General features: G+C 34.7%; 1 protein-coding gene across 1 annotated transcript in view; it reads left to right on the top strand.

The window, feature by feature from the left end:
• The window catches only part of LOC107706616 (ral guanine nucleotide dissociation stimulator-like 1), a 17,225-nt gene extending 1,675 nt beyond the window's left edge, over nucleotides 1-15,550 (top strand). Inside the window, exons 4-20 of the mRNA XM_016510376.1 lie at nucleotides 1,784-1,981; nucleotides 5,580-5,869; nucleotides 7,385-7,429; nucleotides 7,688-7,857; nucleotides 7,941-8,095; nucleotides 8,176-8,444; nucleotides 8,682-8,711; nucleotides 8,832-8,916; nucleotides 10,142-10,219; nucleotides 11,150-11,236; nucleotides 11,334-11,366; nucleotides 11,476-11,597; nucleotides 11,777-11,872; nucleotides 11,994-12,129; nucleotides 13,413-13,667; nucleotides 14,262-14,376; nucleotides 14,864-15,550. Of these exons, the coding sequence (XP_016365862.1) occupies nucleotides 1,811-1,981; nucleotides 5,580-5,869; nucleotides 7,385-7,429; nucleotides 7,688-7,857; nucleotides 7,941-8,095; nucleotides 8,176-8,444; nucleotides 8,682-8,711; nucleotides 8,832-8,916; nucleotides 10,142-10,219; nucleotides 11,150-11,236; nucleotides 11,334-11,366; nucleotides 11,476-11,597; nucleotides 11,777-11,872; nucleotides 11,994-12,129; nucleotides 13,413-13,667; nucleotides 14,262-14,376; nucleotides 14,864-15,012 (2,286 nt within the window). The 5' untranslated portion in view covers nucleotides 1,784-1,810 and the 3' untranslated portion in view covers nucleotides 15,013-15,550. The remainder of the gene's footprint in view (nucleotides 1-1,783; nucleotides 1,982-5,579; nucleotides 5,870-7,384; nucleotides 7,430-7,687; nucleotides 7,858-7,940; nucleotides 8,096-8,175; nucleotides 8,445-8,681; nucleotides 8,712-8,831; nucleotides 8,917-10,141; nucleotides 10,220-11,149; nucleotides 11,237-11,333; nucleotides 11,367-11,475; nucleotides 11,598-11,776; nucleotides 11,873-11,993; nucleotides 12,130-13,412; nucleotides 13,668-14,261; nucleotides 14,377-14,863) is intronic.
• Nucleotides 15,551-27,642: the final 12,092 nt, after the last annotated feature.

The raw sequence follows: 27,642 nt of genomic DNA on the forward strand, positions 1-27,642 counted from the left end.
CTGTAGTGAATCGATGCGTTTTTGTAAGAAAAATATCCATATTCAAAATGTAATAATCACTTTAATGTAGCTTGCGCCAACAGTTCCGGGCAGATGACGTATGAGGTCAGCGTTGCGCATGCGCTGGTGAGTCTCGTGAAAACCAACGTTTGTTAACAGGAGCAAAGGAAGCAAAGTTTCCTTACTTTAGCAAAGGAAAACCAGTCTCCTCTTGGCTTATATCGAAATCCTCCGACATTCTTCTTTACAAATCCTCGTTTTGTACTTCTAATTCGTGACCGTTGTTTTGTTTTGATCTTCCCCTGTGTTTCCGCGTGCCTCACTTCTGAATGCGCAACGGCAACCTCATACGTCATTCCCCCAGAACTGCTTCTGTTTACAACAGTGAGCGCAAGCTAGATTAAAGTGATTATTACGTTTTAAATATGGTTATTTTTCTTACAAAACGCATCGATTTGCTACAGGAGGACTTTGTTCAGCCCCCCGGAGCTGTGTGAGACACTTTTTATTAAGGATGGTCGCTTTAAGTTTTTATTTAACTTCTTTTGAACTGATGCACTGCAACACCCGTTGAGTGCCATTAAACAGCTTGAAAGGTCAAAGACAATTTTTAATATAACTCCGACTGGATTCGTCTGAAAGAAGAAAGTCATATACACCTAGGATGACTTGAGGGTGAGTAATTTATGGGCTAATTTTCATTTTTGGGTGAACTAACCCTTTAATGCTGCTTTATAAAGTCTCTCAAATTCCAAACAATTAATTCTGTTATTTTAAATGGAAAAAGTGACATATATGATTGTTAACAATATCCAATATTATATGATTATATTATTTATATAAATAAAATATAATAGGAAAATGACTTTGCAGTTATATGGTGCATTTATCTACATAATTCCATTAGCCTACAATAAATTATAAAATAAAATAAAACTTCTTATTCCTAAAAACTTAGAAACCTTAAGACCTGACATAAGAGATTAGAGACATAAGACCTTTACAGTGTTATTTCCTCAGTCTTACTCCCTATTGTACTTTAGTTTATAGTTAAATAAATTACTTGAAATAAAACGTTAAATGAAACAAAATAAAATATTAAAAAAAACTTTATATTTTATCTAGTTGAACTTGCCAGAGTAACATTTCTCATTATATTGCATTTAAATTGATGTACTCAAATAACTAAAACTAAAATAAAATAAATAAAAACCAAATAGACATATATATAAAAATAAACAAAAAGTACTAAAAATGAGACAAATGCACAACAAAGTTACAAAAAACTTTAAAAAATTAAATGGAAAATCTAAAAATAAAAACTAAAATAAAAACAGAATATTAATAAAATTTACAATAGTATCTCAATGATACTAAATAACACTGCTGAATGCACGTTAAAGTTGTATAGTATGCCTGACATGTATCTGCTGATCTTGGAGGAATAAAATTAAACTTTATGAATAAAAACTTTTAAAGTACAGTCTCTCCTAGGAAGTTCGACTTCCTAGATTTATTACAGGTAGTTTTATTGAATTACTTAATTTTACTAATTTTCAAAAATAAATAAATTAAATTTAGTAAAAATTTCAAACAATGTTACATCATAAAATGAATAAGAAATATGTGTGTATATGTATTGATTTATTTGTTATAGTTATTTAACTATTTATTAAGTTAGATATTAGTTAGGTAATTTGCTAATCAAAGTAGAAGCTCTACACTTCTGTTACTGAATGCTTGTTGAAGCCAAATTCCTGACATGTATCTGCTGCTCTTGGAGGAAGTTGGTGTATGATTCGGGTGGAGGATGAGGTCCTCTCTGGTGGTGTCTGGTGGAGAGAAGGGTCTGCGGGCGCGATTTGGACGAATGAGGCATCTGCTGTGCCAGATTGGGCATCATGTGGATGTGCAGATGGACGAGGAGCCTGGCATTTGGCTCAGGAGCTTCCATCTGCTGGACCTTGAGGAATGCAGTGAGGTCAGTGCTGATGATGATCTATTGACAATTATATTTGCATTTATTCATTTAGTATGCTCTGTAATGCAAAGCAGCTGACAAATAAGCTGTATAAAGTATAAGGATCCAGAGCTAGCTAGAATTGAGCTTGGACAGAACAACAGTAAAGCAGCAAAGAGTACATCTATCCCTTCTAAACCTCTGATGTATATTTGTTGATTGCAACAAAGAGTTAATTCATGCATCCACTTTTGTTGAATTCACACTACCTTTCAAACCTTTTTAAACTTTATGATTTTGTTTTTCAAATAAATGAATACCTTTATTAAGCAAGAACACATTAAATTGATCAAAAGTGACTGTGAAGCATTTATAATGTTACAAAAGATTATGATAATCTTGATAAAATGTATCACTGTTTCCACAAAAATAGTAAGCAGCACAGCTGTTTTCAACATTGATAATAATAAGAAATGTTTCTTGAGCAAATCAACATATAAGAAAGATCTCTGAAAGATCATGTGACACTGAAGACTAGAGTAATGGCTGCTGAAAATTAAAATTTAAAATTTAATGTATAATAAATTCACATAGAAAACAGTTATTTTAAATTGTAATAATATTTCTCAATATTACTGTTTTACTCTATTTTGATCAAATAAATGTCTTTAAAAAATGTATCATTAATTAAAATCTTACTGACCCAAAAAAAAAAAAAATCTGAGCATTAGTGTATGTTTTCATAAATAAAACTAAGCCAAAAATAAAATTATGGTTAAGGGGAAAAGGTGGTTTAGGTATCACATCACACCCACATGGTTAAAAATTGTTTAAATGTTTAAAATGTATCTACTACCATAGGTATTACCTGACAAGAATGTTACCAAGCATATCAATAATGAAAATTATTTTAATATTGCTGGCATGTACATTTTTTTTAAGCTATTCGACCTGGCATGAGTTCACTATGGTAAGTCGCTTGTTTAATTAAGCTATTTCAATAAAAGACATTAATTCTGTTTAATATTATTTTACAGGTTAGAATGACTAAAGAAAAAGTGACTTCGCAAACGCGATTTGTTGTAACTTTTACAGTGTGTCGCGCGGCGCACAGTGTTATTGTTTCTCTTCATTTTAATGCCAGAGAAAATGCAGTATTTCCTGTTCTTTCTTTTCCGGACATCCCAGTACTGTCACAAAAACTCAATAAGTTTACAATTAGTCGTGATATTGGCTTTAGGAAAGCGTTTAATCGGCTGTTGACCAGAGGTGTTACATGTAATGCGTGCTGAGGGGAGGGTGTGGTGCACTTCACTTTTCCCTCTGGACTCTCACAATAGAACTGATTTTGTGTTTGTTCTCAGACCCACCTGGAGATTGAAGATATTTACAGTGTCCTGTTTCACAGTTGACCTGTGATAGTTTCAGCTTTCCCTCCCCCAATCATTCCCCGTGTTTTGTTCCATGGCACAGTTTTAGAGGAGACACAGGGCTTTGGCTTGGAAAGCTCTCTGTTTTGCTTGACTGGAGTTTCTGGGAAGAATGCACTTGTGATTTTCACAGCAGTTGATTTGTTAGAGGAATAGACTGCCCTTGGTTTACTTAGAAGCACAACCTTTTCCAAATGTGTGGTTTGCATATTATGCATGTTCTGTGATATTCATTGAGCTTTTGGCACAGAGCAGTGATTCTTGAGGCTTAGAACAAAACAGGGCACAGCAGTGATTGACTTGATAGCTTACATATTTTACATGCCACACGTGTATTCAATACAGCAGCATATTTTCTGGTGTTGCTGCTATACTAATAGGTCCCGCTTTAAATAAGGGAAATTATCTGAATAAATAAATAAAATACGTGATGGAGACTTGATGGTTGACATAGTTGTAAATCCTATCACAAAATATCAAGTTATATTAAAAAAATTGATAACAATATCCTACATGTCACATTTAAGGTCTAATTTTTAATATTCACCTCTTCCCTTTGTCAGGACAAATTAGAAGTGTTTTTTTTTTTTTTTTAATTGAAAACTGAACAATGTATTTTTCTTAGTTAATATAAGTTAATATACACTATCGTTCAAAAGTTTGGGGTCAGTAAGTTTTTATGTTCAAAGATGTCTTTTGTACTTAAGGATCAAGAATACAGTAAAACAGTAATATTTTGAAATATTACAATTTAAAACAGCTGTATATTCAAATACTGTATATTATGAATTGTCATTTGTTTCTGTGGTGGTAATGCTGAATTTTCATCAGCCATTGCTTCAGTTTTTTAGTAATCTTTCAGAAATCATTCTAATATGCTGTTTAAGTGCTAAAAGAAACTTTTCTTATTATTATCAATGTTGAAAATGTGCCGCTTTATATTTTTTTGAAACTGTGATACTTTTTTCACGGTTCTTTGATGAATAGAAAGTTCAAAAGGACAATTATTAGAAAGAAATCACTGTCACCTTTTGATCATTGTAATGCCTCCTTGCTCAATAAAATTATTAATTTCTTGTTTAAAAAACTGACCCCAAGCTTCTGAATGGTTGTGTATTATATATAATATATATATATATATATATATATATATATAAACTCAGAACATAACTTCAAGTTTTGAAGTTATGTTCTGAGGATAGGTGATCTTATAGCTAATACAATTTTTTTATTATTAAAAAAATCTAATAAATGCGGTGTTAAAACATTCTAGTTGAATTCTAGGATTGATTTCAGTGTGGATTTTTTTTTAACTAATGGCATATAAATCGTTGGACATCCTGTGTCTCAAGAATCAGTGACGGATGACACCATTATGCTAATTTGTCCTCAAGCCAGTTGTTATGAGCTCATCTAATATTGGTCACATCTGAACTAGTCAACAACTACAACAACAACAACCGTATTTTGCCTGGAAGAGAAAACACTGGACTTAATTTACTCCAGTGTGTTGCACAGTCTGTCTTTGTTTAAAATCATAATGGGTTTTTTTATTCGCCCACAGCTGTTATTCATTGTGGGATATGGTATTTGCTATGCAAATAATCATGGCTTCATTTACCACCAAAGAGGATTTTTGTAAAGAAAGTATTTTTGGTGTCAACTAGTTATGGTTTGCCACCATGAAACGCGTTAAATGATTTCTCTTCTTTCCTTAAAATGAAAATGCCCTTCTTGTGTGGGCATCATTAAACAGTGGTGTTATTATTTTTAATACTGTAAAAATGTTTGGTGTATTTGCTTATAACATGATCTGAACTCTGTATTGTACATGATTTTGTTGAAAAAGCAAAAGCATCTGCTAAGAAAGAAAATGTAATGTACAATGTATTGTCTTCTCAGGCTAGTGAAGATAAAATGTATTCACTCCTCCTGACTTGTAATTTGGATAACAATTTGCCTGTATTTTCCAAAGAGCTCCTGTTTTGTATATTTCTTCCTGGACGGGTGAAATTTTAGGTCCGTGTCTAGCACCTTTTTTGTGTTTTCTAAAATAAATGCTGCAGTATCAGGACTGCAAAATAGAATATTTTTGATGACACTGTGTTTGTTTCATAGCGTTGCAGTAGGCATCATATCAAGCTTAATGATAGGTTCAAGGTGTATAGTCTGATGATCTGTTTGTGCAGGACCCGGTGCAGGAGTGGGGAGAGGAGGTGGAAGACGGGGCCATTTATGGCATCACTCTTCACCGAGAACCCATCCAAACCCCACCTGATGCGGCTGAGAACTCTTCTGCCTTCGGCTTCGTGCAGTACCGCACACAGAAGGTCCGCAGGCTTAAAGCAGCCATTCTGGAGCGTCTTGTCACAGAATTGGTGAACCCGGAGTGCCCTGACCCAGAATACATGCAAATCTTCCTCTCCACCTACAGAGCCTTTACCTGCACAAATGCTCTCATAGAACTCCTGTTTCAAAGGTGAGCATAAATGCTCATTTAAAGAGTATAATTGCTGTCTCAGATGGTTATAGCGACATTAAGCTAACATTTACATTACTGTTCAAAAGTTTAGTGCCAGTATGATTTTTTTTAAAGAAACTAATGCTTGTATTCAGCAAGGACACATAAAATTGATCAAAAGTGTCAGTAAAGACATTTATCAAGACAATGTTACAAAAGATTTCTAGCTAATAAATGCTGTTATTATGAATGTTCTGTTCATCAGAAAATCCTGAAAAATGTTTCACGTTTCCACAAAAATATTAAGCACCAAATCAGCATATTAGAATGATTCCTGAAGGATCATAAGACACTAATTACTGGAGTAATGATGTTGAAAATTTAGCTTTGCATTAAAAGAATAAATTACATTTTAAAATATATTCACATAGAAAACAGTTATTTTAAATTGTAATATTTCACAAAATTACGGTTTTAACTGTATTTTTGATCAAATAAATGCAGCCTTGGTGAGCCTAAAGCACATTTTCATAAACATTTGTCTTTCTTAAACATTTGACTATATTTTTTTTATGATATATAGGTATAGTCTACCCAAACAATAATTTGTTTTTTCATATGAAATTCAAAAATAGATGTTTAGCACAGTGTTTACGCTTCTGTTTTCTGTACAGTAAAAGTGAACAGCAGCTAGGGCTGTCATGCTCCAATAAGAACCATAAAAGTATTCCACATTTGTTCCATCAAATACCATATAATTCTAGGAGGAATGAACCAAAATTTAGGTCCCATGTTGCTTTATATATAAACTGTAGCTAGTCATGTTTTTATTGTGCGTCAGTGACCGTTATAACTCATATGGGCTGTTTCCAAAACCTGAATGGAGGAAGAATGACATCAAGGTACCTCCGAATACCTTCATCTGGTGATATACCGCAAACCTGTGCCTTAACTGTTGGTAGAAGGAATAAAAATGCCAAGTTTTGAATGTCTTAGCACGTTAGACATGACGTTATGTGCATTGCAGGCCTGTCAGTTTCCTTTGGAGGTACCTTCATAAAGTCATTGACTGACTTCCGTTTCAGACACAGCCGTCCCTCATGTATTTATATATGAGGGAATTTACACTGCATACATTCTACAAGGCTCAGTGACTGTGAATAATCAAATGAAGGGGGAAGCCCAAATTTCTAAATTCAGTATGAGGCAGAGTATTTCCCAGAGACACCTTTGATTACTGTGGAATTGTGACACCATACAAATCAGTGACGCAGTGGAATGGAGGAGGACACCTCACTTTGTAAAACAGGTTTCACTTGACTTGTCTCACGTCAGAGGTGCTTTTGTTGAACCATGAGCGTCCTTCGTGTTTTGTTGAAACATAAATAAAGGTAATAGACCTTGAAAGAGCACTTGTGACACATTTGTGTCAGAAATTGTTTCAGTGTTCATAATCCTAAAGCTTCTTTTGGAAGAGTTTTAGGAATGTTTTGAATATTAACTTTAGACTTACTTAAGTATTTGTCTCTGTAGAGAGGACACGGTCACCAATCTGGACAACAGTGTCTGCGTTAGAAGGTGAGTTGAATCCACGTGTTTAGGAATGTCTTGGAATATTTGATTCTGACTTATCAGTTGTTATATTCTGTGGTCAAATGTTGTTCAATAATGAACCTTAAATTGAAACTGGTTGTCCAGTGCAATCATTATCTATTATTAGTAAAGTTAAACTGGTTACTCATCTTGATTATTCATTCTAATTCTCAGAGCTTCGTTAATTAGTCTGAAAGAATGCTGACAAAGTGTGTGTGTGTGTGTGTGCGTGTGTGTGCGCAGTTCTCTGCCTCGTCTGATCCGGCTATGGTTAGACGAGTATCAAGAGGACCTTCGGGATTCTCCAGGTCACCAGGCTCTTCGTCTGCTCTGTATTCATCTGCGTCATCGCCTCTGTTTCAGACGTCTGGTTCATCAAGCCGATGCACTTCTAAAAAAATTTCAGACGGAAGGCAAGTCTTAAAATATAGCTAATTTAGCTTGTATGTGCACACACCAAAACATCAACGCTAAATAACTTCTTATGACTCAACAGACAGGCACACAGATACATCAGCAGAAACCAGCACAACTGCTGTAGAGAATCAGGCAACTGAAGACGCCACGGACAGACAGGACATAGAAGAGACAGGGGATGTACTGGTCTTCCCTGCACGAGACATTGCTGAGCAGCTCACACTATTAGATGCTGTAGGTGTCAAGGTTTACATACTGAGGCTAGTTTTTATTTAAGGCCTACTTTTATTCATCTGCTTATGTTTCTTTATCAGGAGCTCTTTGTCAAAGTGGTTCCATTTCACTGCCTTGGCTGCATTTGGTCTCAGAGGGACAAGAAAGAGACTCGAAATCTAGCGCCTACGGTCCGTGCCACCATTGCCCAGTTCAATGCCGTCACTAACTGCGTTATCACCTCTCTGCTGTGCCCTCCTTCCACATCCCCTCCCGGTTCCCCATCCTGCACTCGCAGCGGCCCTACACACAGAGCAAAGATGATTGAGAAGTGGATCTCTGTGGCTCAGGTGTGTATAAGGCCTGAAACTTACTAGGCAAGTATGTGAATGCAAATTGGATTCTGAAATGTGTCAGATGGAAGCGCGCGTTGCACTTGTGCAGTGGCCACAAGGAGCACTATAATAGACATTATGAGGAAACACGCTGCTCAAGTTTTCATAGCAACATTTTGCAAACAAATTTGCTGAGCAAGTTAAGATAGTTAAGCTGTTGACATGTTTAAGTCTAACCACTTCATAGTTTTTAATGATACAGACATTTAAAGACTAAAGAAAACTTGGGCGGCAATCAGCAGGTAGTGTCTTCTGATCCTTACACGAATAGTTGCTAAACCTGTAGTGCAATGTTAAGTGCACATATTAAATTTGCACAACACATGGTATTACATTTAAATGGATAAATTGTGTAATTTCAGGGAGAGTATGGCTGCCTTCGATCACCTCTGCGACACATTTCCTGATGAGAACTGTGTGCTGGTCAATCGAGATATTCTTGTAGAGGTAAGTTTCACAGATTTGCCTGTTTTAAACCTGTAGTCTATTCTAATCTAAAATTTTACACATACACTTTCATTCAAAAGTTTAGGGTCAGTAAGATTTTTTAATGTTTTTGAAAGAAGTCTCTTATGCTCGCCAAGGCTGCATATATTTAATCAAAAATACAGTAAAATAGTAACATAGTAAAATATTATTACAATTTAAAATGTTGTCTATTTGAATATATTTAAAAAGGTAATTTGGTAAATGTTATGAAATCGATTCTTTTATTTAACAAAGTTCAAAAGAAAAGCATTTATCTGAAACATTTTAACTTAATAACATTATAAATATTTTTACTGTCACGTTTGATCGATTTAAAAATACACATTTCTTTAAAAAAAAAAAACTTCCATCAATATTTGGCCTACAGTGTGCAAACAGATCCCTCTAATGATTTAACATCATGTGTAAGAGCTGATAGCAGTGTTGAATCTCTGTTAACTATTAAGTTTGGTGCCTGACGAAGACTTGATGGTCGAAACGTTGCTGCAATAAATTATTTTTATGGAGCAGTTACATCAGTGTGCGGACAATATGTTTGTATTTTTGCTATAGTTTGACTTTTTTTTTGTCCTGCACCTGAGCCCTGTGTGGGTTTGTGGGATGTGCGCAACTTTCTTACACTTTGGTTTTTGAATCTCTGTTAAGACAATGACATGATCTCATCCCATGGCTGCTTTTATGCCCTTTTTACGATCTTTAAAGATGCTACCAGGCAACATTCAATATTTTCCACACCGTTTTTCACTCTAGCTCGCATGCAAAAAGAAAAAAAGTGGAGCTAAATGAAGATGAGGTTAAAAAATGCAGAGTCATCTTGTTGGCAAAGAAACCATTATGGAGGCACAACATCCCATAATGTTCTGCAGTGTTCAGTGTATAACAACAAAACATTCATTGTTGTTATCTGTGCTGGCATTTAATAATCTATCCCACTCCTCTTTGACCTCAATGTTTATCATGCTCTGTTAAGTAATTGTACTTATCTTGAATTGTGGCATTTCTGTGGGTGTGGAAGATTGATTTTGAATGTTTTCTAAAGTGATTTATGTAAATGTTTCTCTAGGCCAGTTGCTTCAGTGTATCTAGTGCTCTGTTTTTAATCATATGCTCATCTAAATCAGTTTCACTGTTTGCATTTCAGTATGCCAAATGTCCTGTTATCTATTTTTTGTGATTGATTTAGGAAGGAAACCAGGCAGCTGATGCAGACACTCACACCGCTCCAAAGTCTCCCAGACTCAGTCCTACATCTAAGCACATGGTAAGAATCACTAGCATTTTTCATAAAAACAAGGCCCTGCTGAAAGTAGTGCATTTGTATTATTTAAGGCCATTGGCATAAGTTGCTGTTAAAAATATTATAAATCTGTTGTTTCTGGGAAATAACTACTCTTTTTGGGAAGTATGCATCTGCACCGGCACATTTACTGGCTGCTCTAGTTTGACTCAAGTAACTTCATTTCCATTATGAAAATCTGTCTCAATGTGAATCTGCCAACTCAATAATTAAAACACCCAAAAGGGTATTACCATAATACTAGCTGACACAGTATGACGTAGTTGCATGTATCACCAGTAAAGATGCGTCAACAGCGTGTTCCACTAACTGAAATATTTATACTCTTAGCTGTTGGGAAAAGATGTGTGTGCTTAAAAGAGGAAACTTTTAATTGAAGCATGTGTGCAGATTTGTTTAAGTTAAAATATACACTTCTTTCCTGAAGTTTGGCTTCAGTGTAAATTTTTTTTTAAAGAAATGAATACTTTTATTGAGCAAGGATGCATTAAATTGACCGAAAGTGACAGTAAAAACTTGTAAATTATTACCAAACATGTTGGTTTCAAAATAAATTTGCCATTTGGTTTCAAATAAATGCTATTCTTTTGAGATTTCTGTAATCATAAGAAACAACATTGATAATAATAAGAATAAATTAGAATATTCTAATAGTTCTGCTGAATCATGTGACACTGAAGATTGGAGTAATGATACTGAAAATTCAAATTCAACATCACAGGAACAAATTTAAAAATATGTAAAATAGAAAACAGTGCTTTTAAATTGTAATAACATTTCACAATATTACTAAAATTGATCAAGTAAATGCAGCCTTGGTGAGCATAAGAGACAAAAACATTCAAATATCTCGACTGTTACTGTATTTTTGCCTAAGTTTGTTTTTTCTGGCAGACCCCCTCCAGCGGTGAGGTGCCGTACCTGGGCACTTATCTGACTGTTCTCACCATGTTGGACACAGCACTAAGTGATAATGTAGAGGTGAGAATTTTTTCTGACATTAATTCGTATATATATATATACACAGTTGTTTTTTTTATTTTATTTTTTATGATAACTCTCTTCTTTGTGCTCACAGGGGGGTCTCATCAACTTTGAGAAGCGTAGAAAAGTAAGCACAATCATCCTACATATTGTTTCAGTGGAAAGCTAGGTTTTATAACAAATGCTAGTGTGTCAAGAGTGCTGATGTGTGTTTTTCCATTCCTTTCTGTGTTCAGGAGTTTGAGATTCTGTCTCAGATCAAGCAGCTGCAGGCGTCATGCGCTCACTACAAACTCCAATCACATCCTCGCATCATTTCCTGGATCAACAGCGGCATACCTCTTTCTGATCAGAAGAGGTGAGGCACCTCTTGCACGTTATGATGATTATATTCAGTTTGATGATCAGTTTCCTGCTAAGAATGTTGGTTGAGATTAAATGACTTCTGAATTCAAGGCAGTAGTACTTCGGGTACTTCAGAAGATCAGCATCTCAGATATTTAGATACCAACTGTTAGTCTTTTTTTTTCTCATTAGCTATGAGTTGTCAAGAGAACTGGAGCCACCAGTTGACCCCTGTCCCAGCTCTCCCAACCCCTGGAGCCACCGGCTCATCACCAAGAAACTGACCTCGTGAGTGTTGTTTTGAGATGCAGTTTCGACTCATTTTGTGGACCCAGACTATTCTAAAAGTAAAAAGACATTTTGCTAACATGTTTTTCTGTGATGCATGTTTCTCTTCTACTCAATGCAGGTTGCTGTCTGGCAGTGAGAACTTCTCAAAGAAGACTTTTGCTGATCAGATCAGTGTATCATCCTCTGGCTCCAGTGGCTCAGAGATGGAAGATCTCAGCAGCCCCAACCTCTCACCACTTAGATACAAAGTACAGGTAACAAAACTGCAGACCAGAGCTGCAGACTTTTGTTATTTATTACCTCATATACTCTATAGATGCTACAATATATATATATATATATTTTTTTTTTTTTTATATAAGTGTAGGCTGTCAGTCGTCAAATTTAAAATACTTATTCAAATAAATTATGATGTGCTGAATCCATCAGTAGAACATAATGACCTATATTTGCTGAGAAATTACATTATATAAAGCAAAAAAAATTACAAAATGGGGCTTTAAAAGGTCAGTATATTTATGGCTTTATTTCCATATTGTTGAACATCCAATTTCCAGAGTCCAATATGAAATCCATTTGATTTTGTCAGTATGTCTGATGTAGATGTAGGAGCTGTTCACACAGACTTCATTCTGTCTATTTTTATACTATACACTAGTGTTATTTTTACTAAAACTGTTAAAATAGTTTTTAGTCATTGAAATAAAGCTGAAATAAATATAAATTTTTGATGAAGAATTAAAAAAAATATTTCATTTGTATGTTTTTGTACTAAAGTAGTACTAAAACTGAAATAAAGCTAAATATAAATATTTTTAAATTAATTAAATTAATGAACTTAATTAAATTAAATTAATAAAATTACTGAAACTAAAATTAAAATGAAAACTGAAAATATAAAAATAAAAGTTAATTAAAAATATTAATAAATACTATAATAGTATATAAACAACACTGATGTACACATGCGTCAGACGGATGTCTTTAGCTGTTGTGTGACGTCTTGCCGTATTTTCAGTGTCTTTCAGTGCATGCGGGTCAGGGGGTTTAATTAAATTGTACTTTATTGCATTATTTATTTGTAATTTAAATGTACTGAATCAATAGGCCTAAATCTGATAGGTCTAATATTATCTCAAAACCTATTTTGACTATTCGTTTATACTGAGGCCTTTAGGTTAGTAAAATCCATTCAGGTGTTTGTGACTTTTTTGTTTCGCCTTAACCTTGCAGTCATAAAGTAGTTCAAGTTTGCACTATCAACACAGAGCTTCAGTGAAGTTGACACAGAACACAGTGTATTAGATAATACCGCCAGCCTGTGATGTTTTACATTCGACACATCATTTACCAAAGTATCTATCGCTTGCAATCTGTGTTGCTGAACACCTAAAAGAAATATACTTATGAAAGAACAAGCTATCTGGTACACCTCATATGGTCAGTTGCCACCTAAATTATGTGAAAAACCTGTGCTGTGCTCATCACAGACCTCTTTGTTGGGGTAAACAGTCTTTCTCCATTCCCTCATTCACAGTCTGTATCCTGTCAGGACATCTCAGTAGACACAGCCACCTCCTCTCTAACTCCGCCCAGCTCTTTTCGAAGATGCCTACAGGCGGATATGTCTGCCCTGAACCCTGACAGCCCCTCCCCTACTTCATCATCATCATCTTCATCATCCTCTCCTTCTCTCAAGCATCCCATGTACAACAAGCAGGTCGCTGATTCTTGTATTGTCAGAGTCAGTGTGGAATTTGGCAACAATGGAAACGTTTATAAAAGTATTTTGGTAAGTTGGCTTTAATATTTGGTGATTTCTGCGGTGTCCATGCTTCTCATCTTTTTCATTTATTTTATGAAATAAATTACTTACTAATAGGGCTGGGTAAAAAATATAGATATCTCGATATTAATCGATTTTTATGGAACGATATCGATTCTTAAATCCCAAGAATCGATTAGTCTAGTCTGTTTTCAGTTAATGGACGGAACATTGAAGGGCACTTCCCATCCAATATATCGCAATAAGCATTGTGCTGTGGTACTTTTAATATGAAACAAAGCCTCAGATTTCAAATTCTGTCCATTGTATTGCAGTATTCAAACAATAAATGCCGTTTTGGCGCTGTTTAATCTGGAGTGACACATCGCTGTAGCGCCTCAGTTTAACAGACGCGGCAGCGCGTAGTGCACGTGAACTGATCATCTCCTCCACATTAATACCAGTTTCAGCACAAAATAAACATGACTAAACATCCGAAGGTAAGTTAAATCGAATCGAATCGTGAAATTTGTGTCAAAACCCAGCCCTGCTTACTAAGTACGTAGTTGTCAACCCCAGCAAATCTAAAGTCTTGGAACTTTATCATCTCTTTATTTTTAGATAACCAGTCAGGACAAGACAGCTCAGGTGATTCAGAGAGCTCTGGAGAAACACAACTTGGAGGAGATGAACTGCCAAGAATTTAGTCTCACACAAGTGCTTTCCAATGACAAAGGTGAGCTTCTTAATTTTACGTTTGACACTGAAACACTGAAACTCAAAACAATTTTCAAGTAATTTTAGTATAATTTATATACTATCGAAGTATTCATTAATATTTATATTAGATTTTATTTGTATTATTTTGCTATTTATGTGCGTTTGACATTTTTATTAGTTTTTAAAAATATTTCTATTTAAATTTTTTTTAAATTTTTAGTGATTTTAATACTTCACTTTATTTCACTTAGTTGCAACAATTTTCATGCATTTATATTTTTATATTAACATTATATATTAATTCAGCTTTATTTAAATTACCAAAAATGGTTTTTTTTTATGATAATAACACTCATTTTAGGTATTTAGGTGTAAGCACAATTTTTTTATAATCATGAAATGCATAAGTTTAATGTGTCTAAGCTTATTATGAATAGCATATGCTTTTTTTTTTTAACTTATGTATTTAGCACTCAACAAATCACTGTCGTTTTTTATATCAGAGTTGCTGATCCCAGACAAAGCCAACGTGTTCTATGCCATGTGCACCACTGCCAACTTTGACTTTGTGCTTCGCCAGCATTACAAAAATCTCAGCAGAGCGCCGGGCTCATCCTGGAGTCCTGGAGCAGTTCTGAGGTCCCGCAAGTAACAGAAACTCAATTACAACACACAACATAATACATGAAAAACATTAAAAGTGAACAGACTATATAACCACATGGACGACTGTGATGAGCGGGTGACCACTGGATGTCGAAGCTCAGATCAATTTAAAAACAGACTGATGGATGCATCACTGAGCTCTGAAGCACCCTGGAGTCACAAGTTATAACAACATATAACTCAATAATGTCTCATTGACAAATAACAAGGAAACTGTAGCACAGCTGCCACAACAACAGTTCTGATTTCAAACTGGAGGAAGAAAGACTCCGAGCATCTGAAATGAAGACCTAGAGAAGTTGCAATAATTGGCCACATCTACTGCCAGTTTCTTCAGAGGTTTTGCTTTGAAATGGGAGGTCACACACATGATACCTGAGTTTTACTGAGGAACGTCTGTTTGTAAGTGGATGAACACAAGTATGACCTACAAATGCAAGCTTTTATGTAGCTAATGTTCAGCGATAGGTAAAAAGTGAAATTTATGTTATATTTAGGTTGCTTTCTAAGTGACATAATAAAAATGGTGATATAATATATTTTATTTAGTTTTAATATAATTTTAATAAAGATCACATTATTTTAATGTTTTGATGCATTTCAGTTTTAGAGTATTTAATTTAACTTTTATATGTGCTAATTCATCTCTTTTTGTTGTTCTGTGTTCTGTATTTATGTGCAATAATCTCAAACCTATAAGCTGTTTCTTTATGTTTTAAGACTTTTGGCATTTGTGCCGAATCTTTGTCCGAATGAAGGGTGCTTGCACTTCTTAATCCCTTTTTTTTTCTCAAGTTGAATATGTTCATTTGTTTTTCTAGTAGTGTCAAATGAAGTAACTCATCCATATTGGATATCTTGTGACTTTCTGAGCAAATGCAATTCGGAGAACTGAAGAGCACTGGGTGCACTAGATGAATCTCACCGACTGTGTATGTGTTTTGTGAAAGTTAAAGTAAGTTAGTTGCTGAAGGATGTGAAATGTAAGTGCTCGGTGTGTGTGAAATGGTTTGCTGCTAAATAGTGGTGCAGGTGTAGTGTTCCTTGGAAACTACAGCAGGTGTTTTTGCCAAATGGAAGGGGGCCTGAATCAGCATTAAAAGCACACTTTTTGCTGTTTGCACAGAAAGCCACAATTCCTGACTGAAATGTGTCTGTCTTTGTGTCATTAAAAAGTCAATTTGGCACTTAGTGTTGTCTGTTTTGCATTCTTTGCATCACTTTTTGATTGTTTAAAATATGCTTTTTAAACTACATTTCAGAAGTTCTAGTTGCTACATTATTTTTTTGTAAATATATAATTTTTAAATAGAAATAAGGTCTTTAAATATATCTAATGCTATCGTTACACTAATTAAATGTTACGATAGTCTATATAAAGAAATGACATTATGAATGGAAATTGATCAATTTATAAAAATTATAAATAGAAAAATAAATATAGCCTATACATCTATGAATGGAAAAGAATAGGGCTATTCTGATGCTGAATTTAATTAACACAGAAGCAAAGCAGCCTCAGCCTTTGATTTTTTTATTTTTTTTTAAAGAAGCTGATATGGTCAGACTGATTATCTGATAAATGTAGATCTTATTGTTATTCTTATTACTAGTTCCTGTAATTACCCAATGATGTTGGAGATCTACTGTTCCTTAGAAATGCTTATGATTGCAGTTGGCTAGGGTCACTGAATCTGACAAGTAAAATTTCATATAGGCTAGCTATCAAAATGTTACCACTCTTTCATAACTGACTATAAATGTTTAATAAAGTGTCTCATGTGATGTGTGAGCTCCTCTTCTTTCTATCTTACATAAATAAAGCATATGATCAGATAGGCCCCTATTGATATATTCATAGATACAGTAGCGTCTGACAGGTTAAATTTAAAGCTACTCATTTTATTTCATGCATGCTAGGTCACTGAATCTGACAAGTAAAATTTCATATAGGCTAGCTATCAAAATGTTACCACTCTTTATTTCATAACTGACTAAAAATGTTTAATAAAGTGTCTCATGTGATGTGTGAGCTCCTCTTCTTTCTATCTTACATAAATAAAGCATATGATCAGATAGGCCCCTATTGATATATTCATAGATACAGTAGCGTCTGACAGGTTAAATTTAAAGCTACTCATTTTATTTAATGCATGCTATAATGCTTAATAAAGTGACTTGTGTGATGTGTCAGCTCCTCTTATTTTTCTCAGTTAAACAAAAGTTCTTTGATATATGTACCTACTACCATTAAAGCAGCACTATGTAACTTTTGGCGCTCTAGCGGTTAATAAACAGAACTGCACACATCCCGCGGAAGAACATTCCAACCGGAGCTACTTCTCTAAGTTTATGTCTATGGCGATTCACGCAGGTATGTGTTACTCCGCAGCGGCGACGACCCGACCAGGCTACAATAGTCCAAATATAAGTACTTATTATAAGTGTACCGTAGTGATTCGGAATAAGACAAAAACGCGGTTTGGAAGATGAATTCATGATGTACTCGCTCATTATATACATTTAGCTAATTTTGAACACAGAAAAAGTTACATAGTGCTGCTTTAATTGGCTTAATCATTTACAAAAAGCAAGAACTACACATTAAGCATGTTTTTTATATGAGCTTTTTGTTATTCATATCAGAATCTGCACTCCATTAAAAATATTAAATAATATATTAATATGTGAAGGTATTATGTAGCATCAAGAGAAAAAGCAGAATTGAAATTAAAACATTTCTATGCTTGTTTTGTGGCTTACAGGTTTCCCTCCCTGATTTTCTTGAACAGATTCAATGTGAAAAATGCAGAATTCCTTAACATACATTTATCTTGTTACTGTTCACCCCGTCCATTTCTGACATTTTTTTAAATCAAAAAAGTGCAGTAGGCTAATGCTGAAAAACGAAGACCTTTCAAATTGTATGTATTTTATCGAGATTAAATTAGTATTTGATTGTGAAATAGTGTTGTAAACTTTAAAAAAAATGAAAATAAATAAAATAAATGAATAAACCATAAAAGTCACGTGGGACAGTGAACATTTAACATACATGTATATATAATTATATTATACTACAGTATGTATTCCTGTATTTGTTTTGTAAAAGGTTGATCTGTGAGAAGATATGACAACACTAAGTTATTTACAGTTACATACAAGTCTTATGTAGGCTATTTATTCATACACTTTTTATCCTACTTTTTTCGGATTATATAACCCCATTTGAACCCAATCATAACGTATCTCTAACTTGACTTGTGAAATTAAAATGAAAACTCTACTATTCTAGGAACACTCTAGAAGGCAGAAAAAATCTCACGAGTTTTAATGGTTACAAATTCTTAGTAATATGCAAACACAAATGTAAAATAAAAATGGTATGATCAATAAGTCATTCAAACATGTTTTTACATTAACTAATCAAAATAAATTAAGCAATTCTTAAGCTCATGTTTTTAAGTCAGTTTAATTTAATTTAATTTATATTGCAATTACCTATACAGCTAAGTTGACTACTTACAGTGGAGAAATTTCAACAGTGTTAGAGGTGCAATAACAAACCTTCTGAATGATAACCTAAAAAGCATCACAAAAATGAGCTTTGTGAGTTTTTTTTTTCTGGTAATGATTTCTGTACTGTCTAATAATTGGTGACTGTTATTCAAAAGACAACAAGAATAAACCTATAGGAAAAAATAGAAATCTTTACATCACTTGAATGAGTTTGAAGAACATAGACTTATATACTTAGAGTAAAAATGCATGGGTAACATTGTGGTATATAATTTTGACCTGTTAGACCATACTGTATCAATATGTCAGCTGATCAATATGCTTTATAAAATAGAAAGAAGAGGAGCTCAATATCACACTTTATTAAACAAGTCGCTTTATTAAACATTTATAGTCAGTTATGAAAGAGTGGTAACATTTTGATAGCTAGCCTATATGAAATTTTACTTGTCAGATTCAGTGACCCTAGCCAACTGCAATCATAAGCATTTCTAAGGAACAGAACAGTAGATCTCCAATATCATTGGGTAATTACAGGAACTAGTAATAGCCTAAGAATAACGATAAGATCTACATTTATCAGATAATCAGAATATTATACAAGAGCTAAAACATCTCATAAGGAAACCATTCTTAGTAGTAGACTAACACATTAGCAGACAACAGCAGCAGCATTAATTTAAGCAGGGTTAATTTAACAAAGTTACGTCAAACAAACAAAACCCTGGAATGACACAAGCTTGGCCAACATCATCGTTCATATTCTACCGCCTATCGCAAGATGGCGCTCCCGCCCATTTGTCGACTTTGGTCATTTGGAGTTCAACGGTGAGTGCGTGCGGCGTCTATTTGCTCAGGTTGGGTTCAGTTACTCTCCTGTTTTTTACTAATAACTGTTTTAAAAATGAATTCCACTTTAGTGGCTAATATTTGGGCGTTATTCGGTACATTGCTGTCCAGAAATAGTACACAGTCGTCGTTTTAAGGTGCTGCCTGTTGGTAGCGCAGGTCAGGATGGACCAGTTCCAACTGTTTATGGTTACAGTTGTTTTTAACCACTTTACAACGATTTAAATGCTGAGGGAATTCATTTCTATATGCGTATGCAGTCTCATTGCAAACAGTTCACCTGGTTATCCAGTAGAGGGAAGCAGAGTTTCATGCTTAAAGTTATTAACTTACACTAATTTATTCCATGTTGTCTGGCATCATCGGTCTGGCATTCATTTTTGGGATCATGAAAATCAAAATATATGTGTTACCTCATGACTACTTCCTAAAACAACTAAATAAATTATTTCAAAAACGTAGCTCTGTTAAATGAGAAAACAAGACTCCATTTTCCATGACACATACATACGCAATGTCAAATGGAAAATTCAGATCAGTCTTGAAAATTAATGTTTAGTTAAAAAAAAGTCATAATTTACAAATCCTTAAGTTATTTCAAACCTATATGACATTTCTTCCATGGAACACAAATGAAAAAAAGCAGGATCCTCACTCACTTGTGTGCTTCTTAAAGGAACACTCCACTATTTTTGAAAATAGGCTCATTTTCCGATTTTTTTATAATACAAAAAAGTGGATCATGGAACACACAAAAAAAAGAGATATTAAGCAAGACATTCATGCTGCGCTTTTCCACAAAAGGAACGGTGAACAGTAAATGAAGATTAAATACCAAAAAATAATAGAAACATCTTGACTATATTCTTGACATCTGTACACTATATTCCAAGTCTTAAGAAGTCAATAGCATCAGCTGTAGCTATCAAATCTCATTCAGATGGATGATTTCATATTTATAAACATAACTGGAGTGAGTCATAATGATCAACTAACCGATTAGTCATCCAGTCCTTCAGCATCCAAAGTTGTTTACTTGTTTATCTACATCTTTTTCTACTTTTAATTTTATATACTTAAATTTAACATACTTCATTCGTTTTTCTCTTTGAATTTTTTTTATTTAGAATTTGTTTTTCAGGGTTCATGTCAGGTTAAATGACTGCCAAATGTTTTGTTGGTTGGTATGTGTGTGAAAATTTATGTAAAAAATGTATATATATATAAAAAAATGTACACACCTGAAATATCCAATCCAAATGCAAAGATAAATAGTAATGTATTTGATTGGCATCCATTAAACTGGAACAGTTGAATCATAATATAATTTTCACATGTGGGTTTTTTGTGTTTAAGAAACCCAACCATATCCATCTCCGGCCCATGCTGTCTCCTTTACAGGCATTGCTTCTTCACGTGATATTTTTCCCCGTCTCTCCCTCCCTGCTTGACCCAGTAACTTAAACAGAAACAAGAAACATGCTCTATCTCTGCCCATGTCCTGATGCTGTTGATTAACCTACTTAAATTATCCCATCTCTCTGGTGTCTCGCTTGGACATGATACAGCAACTAATTGGAAACACATTGCTTAGATCCTTCTTAGAACTGTTCTATTTTAACTCAGCGCCAGAAGACATTTGAAACGAATTGCAAATGGAAGAAAAAGACATCTTACAAAGTGCAAAAGAAGATGTGTGAGATTCAAAACTTTTATGAAAGTGACATGGTTTGCATTATGAGTCATTTAGACCCATATTTTCAATTTGCTCATATGTTGTTGTCATACATGATGATGTCAGTATAAAAATAAACACAGCAATGTTGGAAAGCACTCGCCACATGGTCAAGTGCGGTTAGTTTACAGTTCCAGCCTGTTTAAGAGCCTTGTTGTTCTAAGCGAGCGTGTTATTGTGTGTTGACTTCTGTTACCTTTAGCTTTGCAGACTATTCCTCGCCTGACTCACAGAGCGTCTGGCCTCATGTGAGCCCTCGGTCACATGTTCGCACTTCCCAGGTGTTTGGATTAGAGCGAAAAGAGCAGGACGGTTCGGGCTGTGGGCGGGAAGCGCTGGAGAGGATGAGAAGAAGAGTGCTGTTGTAAAAAGACTTACTTAAATTATCCCATCTCTCTGGTGTCTCGCCTGGACATGATACAGCAACTAATTGGAAACACACTGCTTAGATCCTTCTTAGAACTGTTCTATTTTAACTCAGCGCCAGAAGGCATTTGAAACGAATTGCAAATGGAAGAAAAAGACATCTTACAAAGTGCAAAAGAAGGTGTGTGAGATTCAAAACTTTTATGAAAGTGACATGGTTTGCATTATGAGTCATTTAGACCCATATTTTCAATTTGCTCATATGCTGTTGTCATACATGATGATGTCAGTATAAAAATAAACACAGCAATGTTGGAAAGCACTCGCCACATGGTCAAGTGCGGTTAGTTTACAGTTCCAGCCTGTTTAAGAGCCTTGTTGTTCTAAGCGAGCGTGTTATTGTGTGTTGACTTCTGTTACCTTTAGCTTTGCAGACTATTCCTCGCCTGACTCACAGAGCGTCTGGCCTCATGTGAGCCCTCGGTCACATGTTCGCACTTCCCAGGTGTTTGGTTCAATTTGCTCATATGTTGTTGTCATACATGATGATGTCAGTATAAAAATAAACACAGCAATGTTGGAAAGCACTCGCCACATGGTCAAGTGCGGTTAGTTTACAGTTCCAGCCTGTTTAAGAGCCTTGTTGTTCTAAGCGAGCGTGTTATTGTGTGTTGACTTCTGTTACCTTTAGTTTTGCAGACTATTCCTCGCCTGACTCACAGAGCGTCTGGCCTCATGTGAGCCCTCGGTCACATGTTCGCACTTCCCAGGTGTTTGGATTAGAGCGAAAAGAGCAGGACGGTTCGGGCTGTGGGCGGGAAGCGCTGGAGAGGATGAGAAGAAGAGTGCTGTTGTAAAAAGACTTCTTTTGTTGTTCCTGTGATTCAGAGAGCTTCCTCCCAACAGCTGCCGGCCACTGCAGGCCCTGTGGTGTGTTTAGTGGGTGTGTTTGGCTGTAGATGTGAAGCTCTGTTACCCATTATCATGATTCCCTGAGTCACTTGTGAGACTGCACAGTCGCCCTTAAAGAAATGCCTTATTTGGCCTGGTCTGAGTGTGTTTGAGTGAAAAGACAGAGGAGAAGTATAGTGTGGGACATGATGGTCTCTGAGAGACAGTTTACAAAAATATAGACCATTTAACTGGCAGGAAATTTGGACATTGACATTTGAATTTTACATTTCTATTATTTGTTAACTTGTATTTCCATAGTATGTACCCAGCTAACAAAAATGTTCTAAGAATGTTTTACTAACATTCCATTTTACCAATTTGGAAACACTATGGGAATGTTACGTGTTCTCTGAACATTCTAAAACAAAGTTACTTATAAAAATTGTTAGACAAACAGTCGACAAAAATGTTCCATGGATGATGTACAAATAACATTTTGCACTAATGTTTTGAGAGCGTTATTATAAACCAGGTAACTTGAAACAAACTTTAAATAATGTTAGTGAAAGAACATTTGTTCATAACTTTGAGAGAACTTTGCCAGAATATTAACAAGTTCTGACAAATGTTCCCTGTTTGCTGAGTAGCCTAATATTAGGGTAGTTGACAAATCTATGAAAGCCCGTTCTTGTCTTGGAAAAAACAAAAAAGGTATTTGTATCTCAGAATTTTTACTTTATTTATTTATTTATTTATTGCAATTTCGAGTTTCTCACAATTGAATTTTTGTTTTTATGTCTTACAATTCTGACATTCTTTCTCGGAATTCTTACTTTACTAATTCTTAAATGTAAGCCCACATTTCCAAGCACAATAGTCACAATTGCATTTTTTATTTATTTATTCCAAGGTAGAATGGTTTTTTGTAAAAAAATTTAATAATAACTTTTTTTTTAAAGTTACTTTTCTTTTTAAGTAGATTTTAAGTTAAAATGTATATAAATATTGAGGATGCACCTTGCCAATTTAATAAGCCCATTATTTATTTTATTTATTATTATTTATGTTATGGCTGATAATTGATACGTTTCTGATATTGTAATTCAATTTTGTTTAGTTTAAATAAATACAAGGTAGAACACTTAAAACCATTCATTTTAAATGCTACAAGTGAATTTAAGCTTTAATGAGGGGAAATGAGCTTGTACAATTAAATATCCAACACTGGTAGATGCAATGTGGTGTGCCAAATTATTTTTAGAAGTCTTTCAATAAATACTAGGTCATAAAACATTTCATGCCAACAACTCATCTGGACACATTAGTAGAAATCTAAATATTTGAGTTTTCAGTCATATAGTTCCCCATTTCATGTTTGCTCCGATTTGTGTTTTCTATCATTTCATTTATGTGGAGAATATGTGTGTTATGGTTGAAAGTGCCTCTGCTCTTAAGAAGCAGCTTACATTTGTAGAATGCTTCTGCAAATCAGCATCATGTCTTGAAGATTAGAGTTCAAGATTAGAGATAAGATTTTTCGTTTTTCAGTTAGCATGTGCATGTCTGCAAGTATGTAGGTCAAGACTGAGCCGTATAAGGCACTAATGTTGTGCTGGGCCGTAGGAGGGGATCTGACAGGTTGTCGGCTGCAGGTAACTAGACAGAAGGAAGAGACCGATGCTTATCTAATGGATAATCGGGTTAATGTGCTTGTGGCACTACTGAACTTCTAGTATACTGTATGTGACTAACGCTGTCTTGTTCCAAGGGTAAAAGTGACCTCAGAGAGATTAAAATAGGTGTTTGAATTATGGGGAGCTAGAGGAGCCGGAGACCCCCTAGTTCCAGTTATAGCCCTTTTAGTTATCTTTAAAATGCAGGCCAAGTGGGGCTGCTCTACTCAGAGTGTCATTTAGAATTATTACAGCAGGAGGTCGACACCGCCATGATGCTGGACTGTATTCAAAAGTTTTGTAGTTAACCACTAAGTTGACAGTGTTGGGGGTAACGCATTACAAGTAACTTGAGTTACATAGTCAGATTACTTTTTTCAAGTAACTAAGTAAAGTAGCGCCAAGAGAATATCTGAGTTACTTTTTCAAATGCATAATGCAAGTTACCTTGTTTTCCCATTTATTCACTGACACCTCTCCTGTCCCTGTGTTAAGAAAAATTTGGAGTGAGGTGCAGATGCACTTCCTTTAGCTTGAGGCTTATTAATTTCACTTTTGGTGTTAAAGGGCTTTTACAGTTGCCGAAAATATAACTTTTGGGTTTTTCGTTATTAAAAATAAATAAGCAAGCCCAGCTCAGGTGACAAAAAGTAACACAAAAGTAAAGTAATGCATTACTTTAAGTTGTGCATTTGTTTACAAACTAGTGCATTTATTTAATAAAAAATACAGTAAAATCAGTAATATTGTGACCGTTTAAAGGATTTTCTATTTTTATATATTTTAAAATGTAATTTATTCCTGTGATGCAAAGCTGAATTCTCAGCATATACTTAAGTGTCACATGATCTTTCAGAAATAATTTTAATATGCAGATTCACCGAAATATTTAAAACTGTTCAAACTATTTAAAAATAAAACAATTTTCGGCCACATAAAAATAATCGTCGGCCAAAATTTTATTTGTAATATTTACACTACCGGTCATATATTATTATTTTTGTATGTATTATTTTTATAATCAAATGTTATAATATATTTAATGAATAAACATAAAATAGACTGTTTTATAGGCATCAAAACATTATAATGTAGAGAAAAATGGATATTCATTTTGAGACTTGCTAAAGATTATGTTAAACAGTGTTATTGAATTATTGCTATTTTTAAATAGCTTTAACCATTAGATGACAACAAGGGTAATCTAAATATAAAAACAAGACATGAACAAATAAATATCCAGAATGAAATAATCATTTAGGATTTTGGAACTCTTTTTAGAATGAGTTGTATGTGAATAATATTGTCCATCTGTGAGGAAGAGGTTTCATATTTAATTCTTTGAAATAATTGTGATCATCGAGATAAGTCAAGAGGATAGTGGTCTGGACTTCATAGAGCTCAAGTGTTGCTCTATTAAGTGGAATATTGATGCAGGAACTGTGAGTGCACAATGCTTCACACATTATGGATGTATTGATTTATGATTGTAGAATAATGCCTTTTTAATGAAGTGCTTTCATTAGAGCAGTTGGAACATATTTTGTTGCCTTTCACATTTAAACAATCATTTGCAAATTAACACAATCTGCCTACAAACCTTATGGTCCTCGGCCTCACACTGAAGGCAGCTGTTCCATCCATGCACATTTTCCCCAGAACATATGTCAGTCATGTTCTCACATACGCAGATGCGTGCCTGCAAAACAACCTCTCTCTCTCTCTCTCTCTCTCTTTCTCCATACCCGCTCTTTCCCTCGTACGCACAGAGTGTGGCAATACCCTGAGCGCTCGCATTGCATAACTCTGGGCTGACTCATTGCTCTAGTGGCCTAATTCATCCTTCGCATTTAATGAACTTACACTTCTGCCCCACTTTCTTTGACTTTTTCAAAGTGTAGCCTCAATCACGCACATTGTTTACAATTCCGGCCTCTTTCCTTTCTTTATTTCAGGACTGAGACATTCTTTTATCCTTTCTTTTATGGGTGTTAGAATCTTGGCCTTGCTTAGATAATGGGATGATCGGATGTTGGTGTGCATGACATAATAAAGAGCTGCTATTGAGGCTGGAGCTTTTATTGGTGCTGATTATGTATTAAGCACAAATGGTGTAAAAGGACACTTATGCATTTGCAGTTTAAGGTTAGGTGTGCATTTACAACCTCTTACATTTAATTTCATTAAAGCAAGGTTAAAGCAATACATTTATTGTATAGAATGCTTAAATCAACAGTTTTCTAATATGTAGCCCTGCTGTTTTTAATTAATAGGACGGATAAGAAATTAGTTAAAAATGGGTGCTATATATACACTCTTGGTTGTAATGTAGAAATGTGCACTTTCTGTAAAGCTGCTTTAAAGTTATACTTATTGTGAAAAATTCTGTACAAATAAACATGAAAAAATTAAGGATTTATTTCTATCTGATTTAACGCTTCAAAATGATTTCTGTTTCTTGTAACTTACTGAATTTAATCATTTTAAGTACTTCACCCAAAAATTCAAGTTTGCTGAAATCTTACACTCAGGCCAACCAAAATGTAGATGAGTTTTTGTTCATTGGAACAGATTTGGAGAAATTTAGCATTACATCACTTGCTCACCAATGGATTGTTTGTCTGGATGTGGATTATTGTGATGTTTTTATCAGCTGTTTGGACTCTCATTCTGACGGCACCCATTCACTGCAGAGGATCCATTGGTGAGCAAGTGATGTAATGCATGAAACAAGTGTTCTGTAAAATAAAAAAATTTAATTGAAAAATGTTGATACATTTAATTTGGCTTGAGAGTTCAAATAGTTTTATGGGCCACTGTCTATAAAATTATGAAAGAGCACTTCAGATTTCCTAGGCTATATCTGGTCATGAATATTCCAGCATCTTTTGTGGAATTCTGTGGATTTTTTTTTTTCCAGGTCTATGCCTCTGCCAGTCACATGATCAAAACCCCTCCATTAGAGCAGACAGTCATGCTGTTAATATCAAGCAGTAGAGTACAGAGGGAAGGAATTTAGCTCTCGGTTGAGGCTCCTTTGACTCACTGTTGCATGTAATCTGGAGCTGCACACAGTGGGTGATGTGTCGCTATGATAGGAATATTGCTCAATAGGGCATCCGTCAATACCATTTCATTCTTTGTTTGGGAAGATTTGGGGTTGATTAAAGTAACTGATTACAAAAGAGAGGATAATGACAGGAATTTGGCGTGTAATGGGTGATTGTGCCACAGATGCAGCGGAGGATGGAGACTGATTTATAAAGAGTCAAGAGAGTGACAAAGAGAGGGAGAAAGATGAAAATGTAAGAGGTGCTTACATGTCTGCCAAGACACTAGGGTGTCACTACACCATTACTGCCATTTCTGATGTTTTTTAGCATTTTGTTAGTGCATTCTGAGTTGTTCTTGGTTAATCATTTTGAAAAAAAGAGTAATACATCTCATAGATGGATAGTAATATGAGGTACAGTGGGTACGGAAAGTATTCAGACCCCCTTAAATTTTTCACTCTTTGTTATATTGCAGCCATTTGCTAAAATCATTTAAGTTAATTTTTTTTCCTCATTAATGTACACAC

The sequence above is a fragment of the Sinocyclocheilus rhinocerous genome, unplaced genomic scaffold (assembly GCF_001515625.1).
Source record: "Sinocyclocheilus rhinocerous isolate Xijiao unplaced genomic scaffold, SAMN03320098_v1.1 scaffold1285, whole genome shotgun sequence".
Lineage (NCBI taxonomy): Eukaryota > Metazoa > Chordata > Actinopteri > Cypriniformes > Cyprinidae > Sinocyclocheilus > Sinocyclocheilus rhinocerous.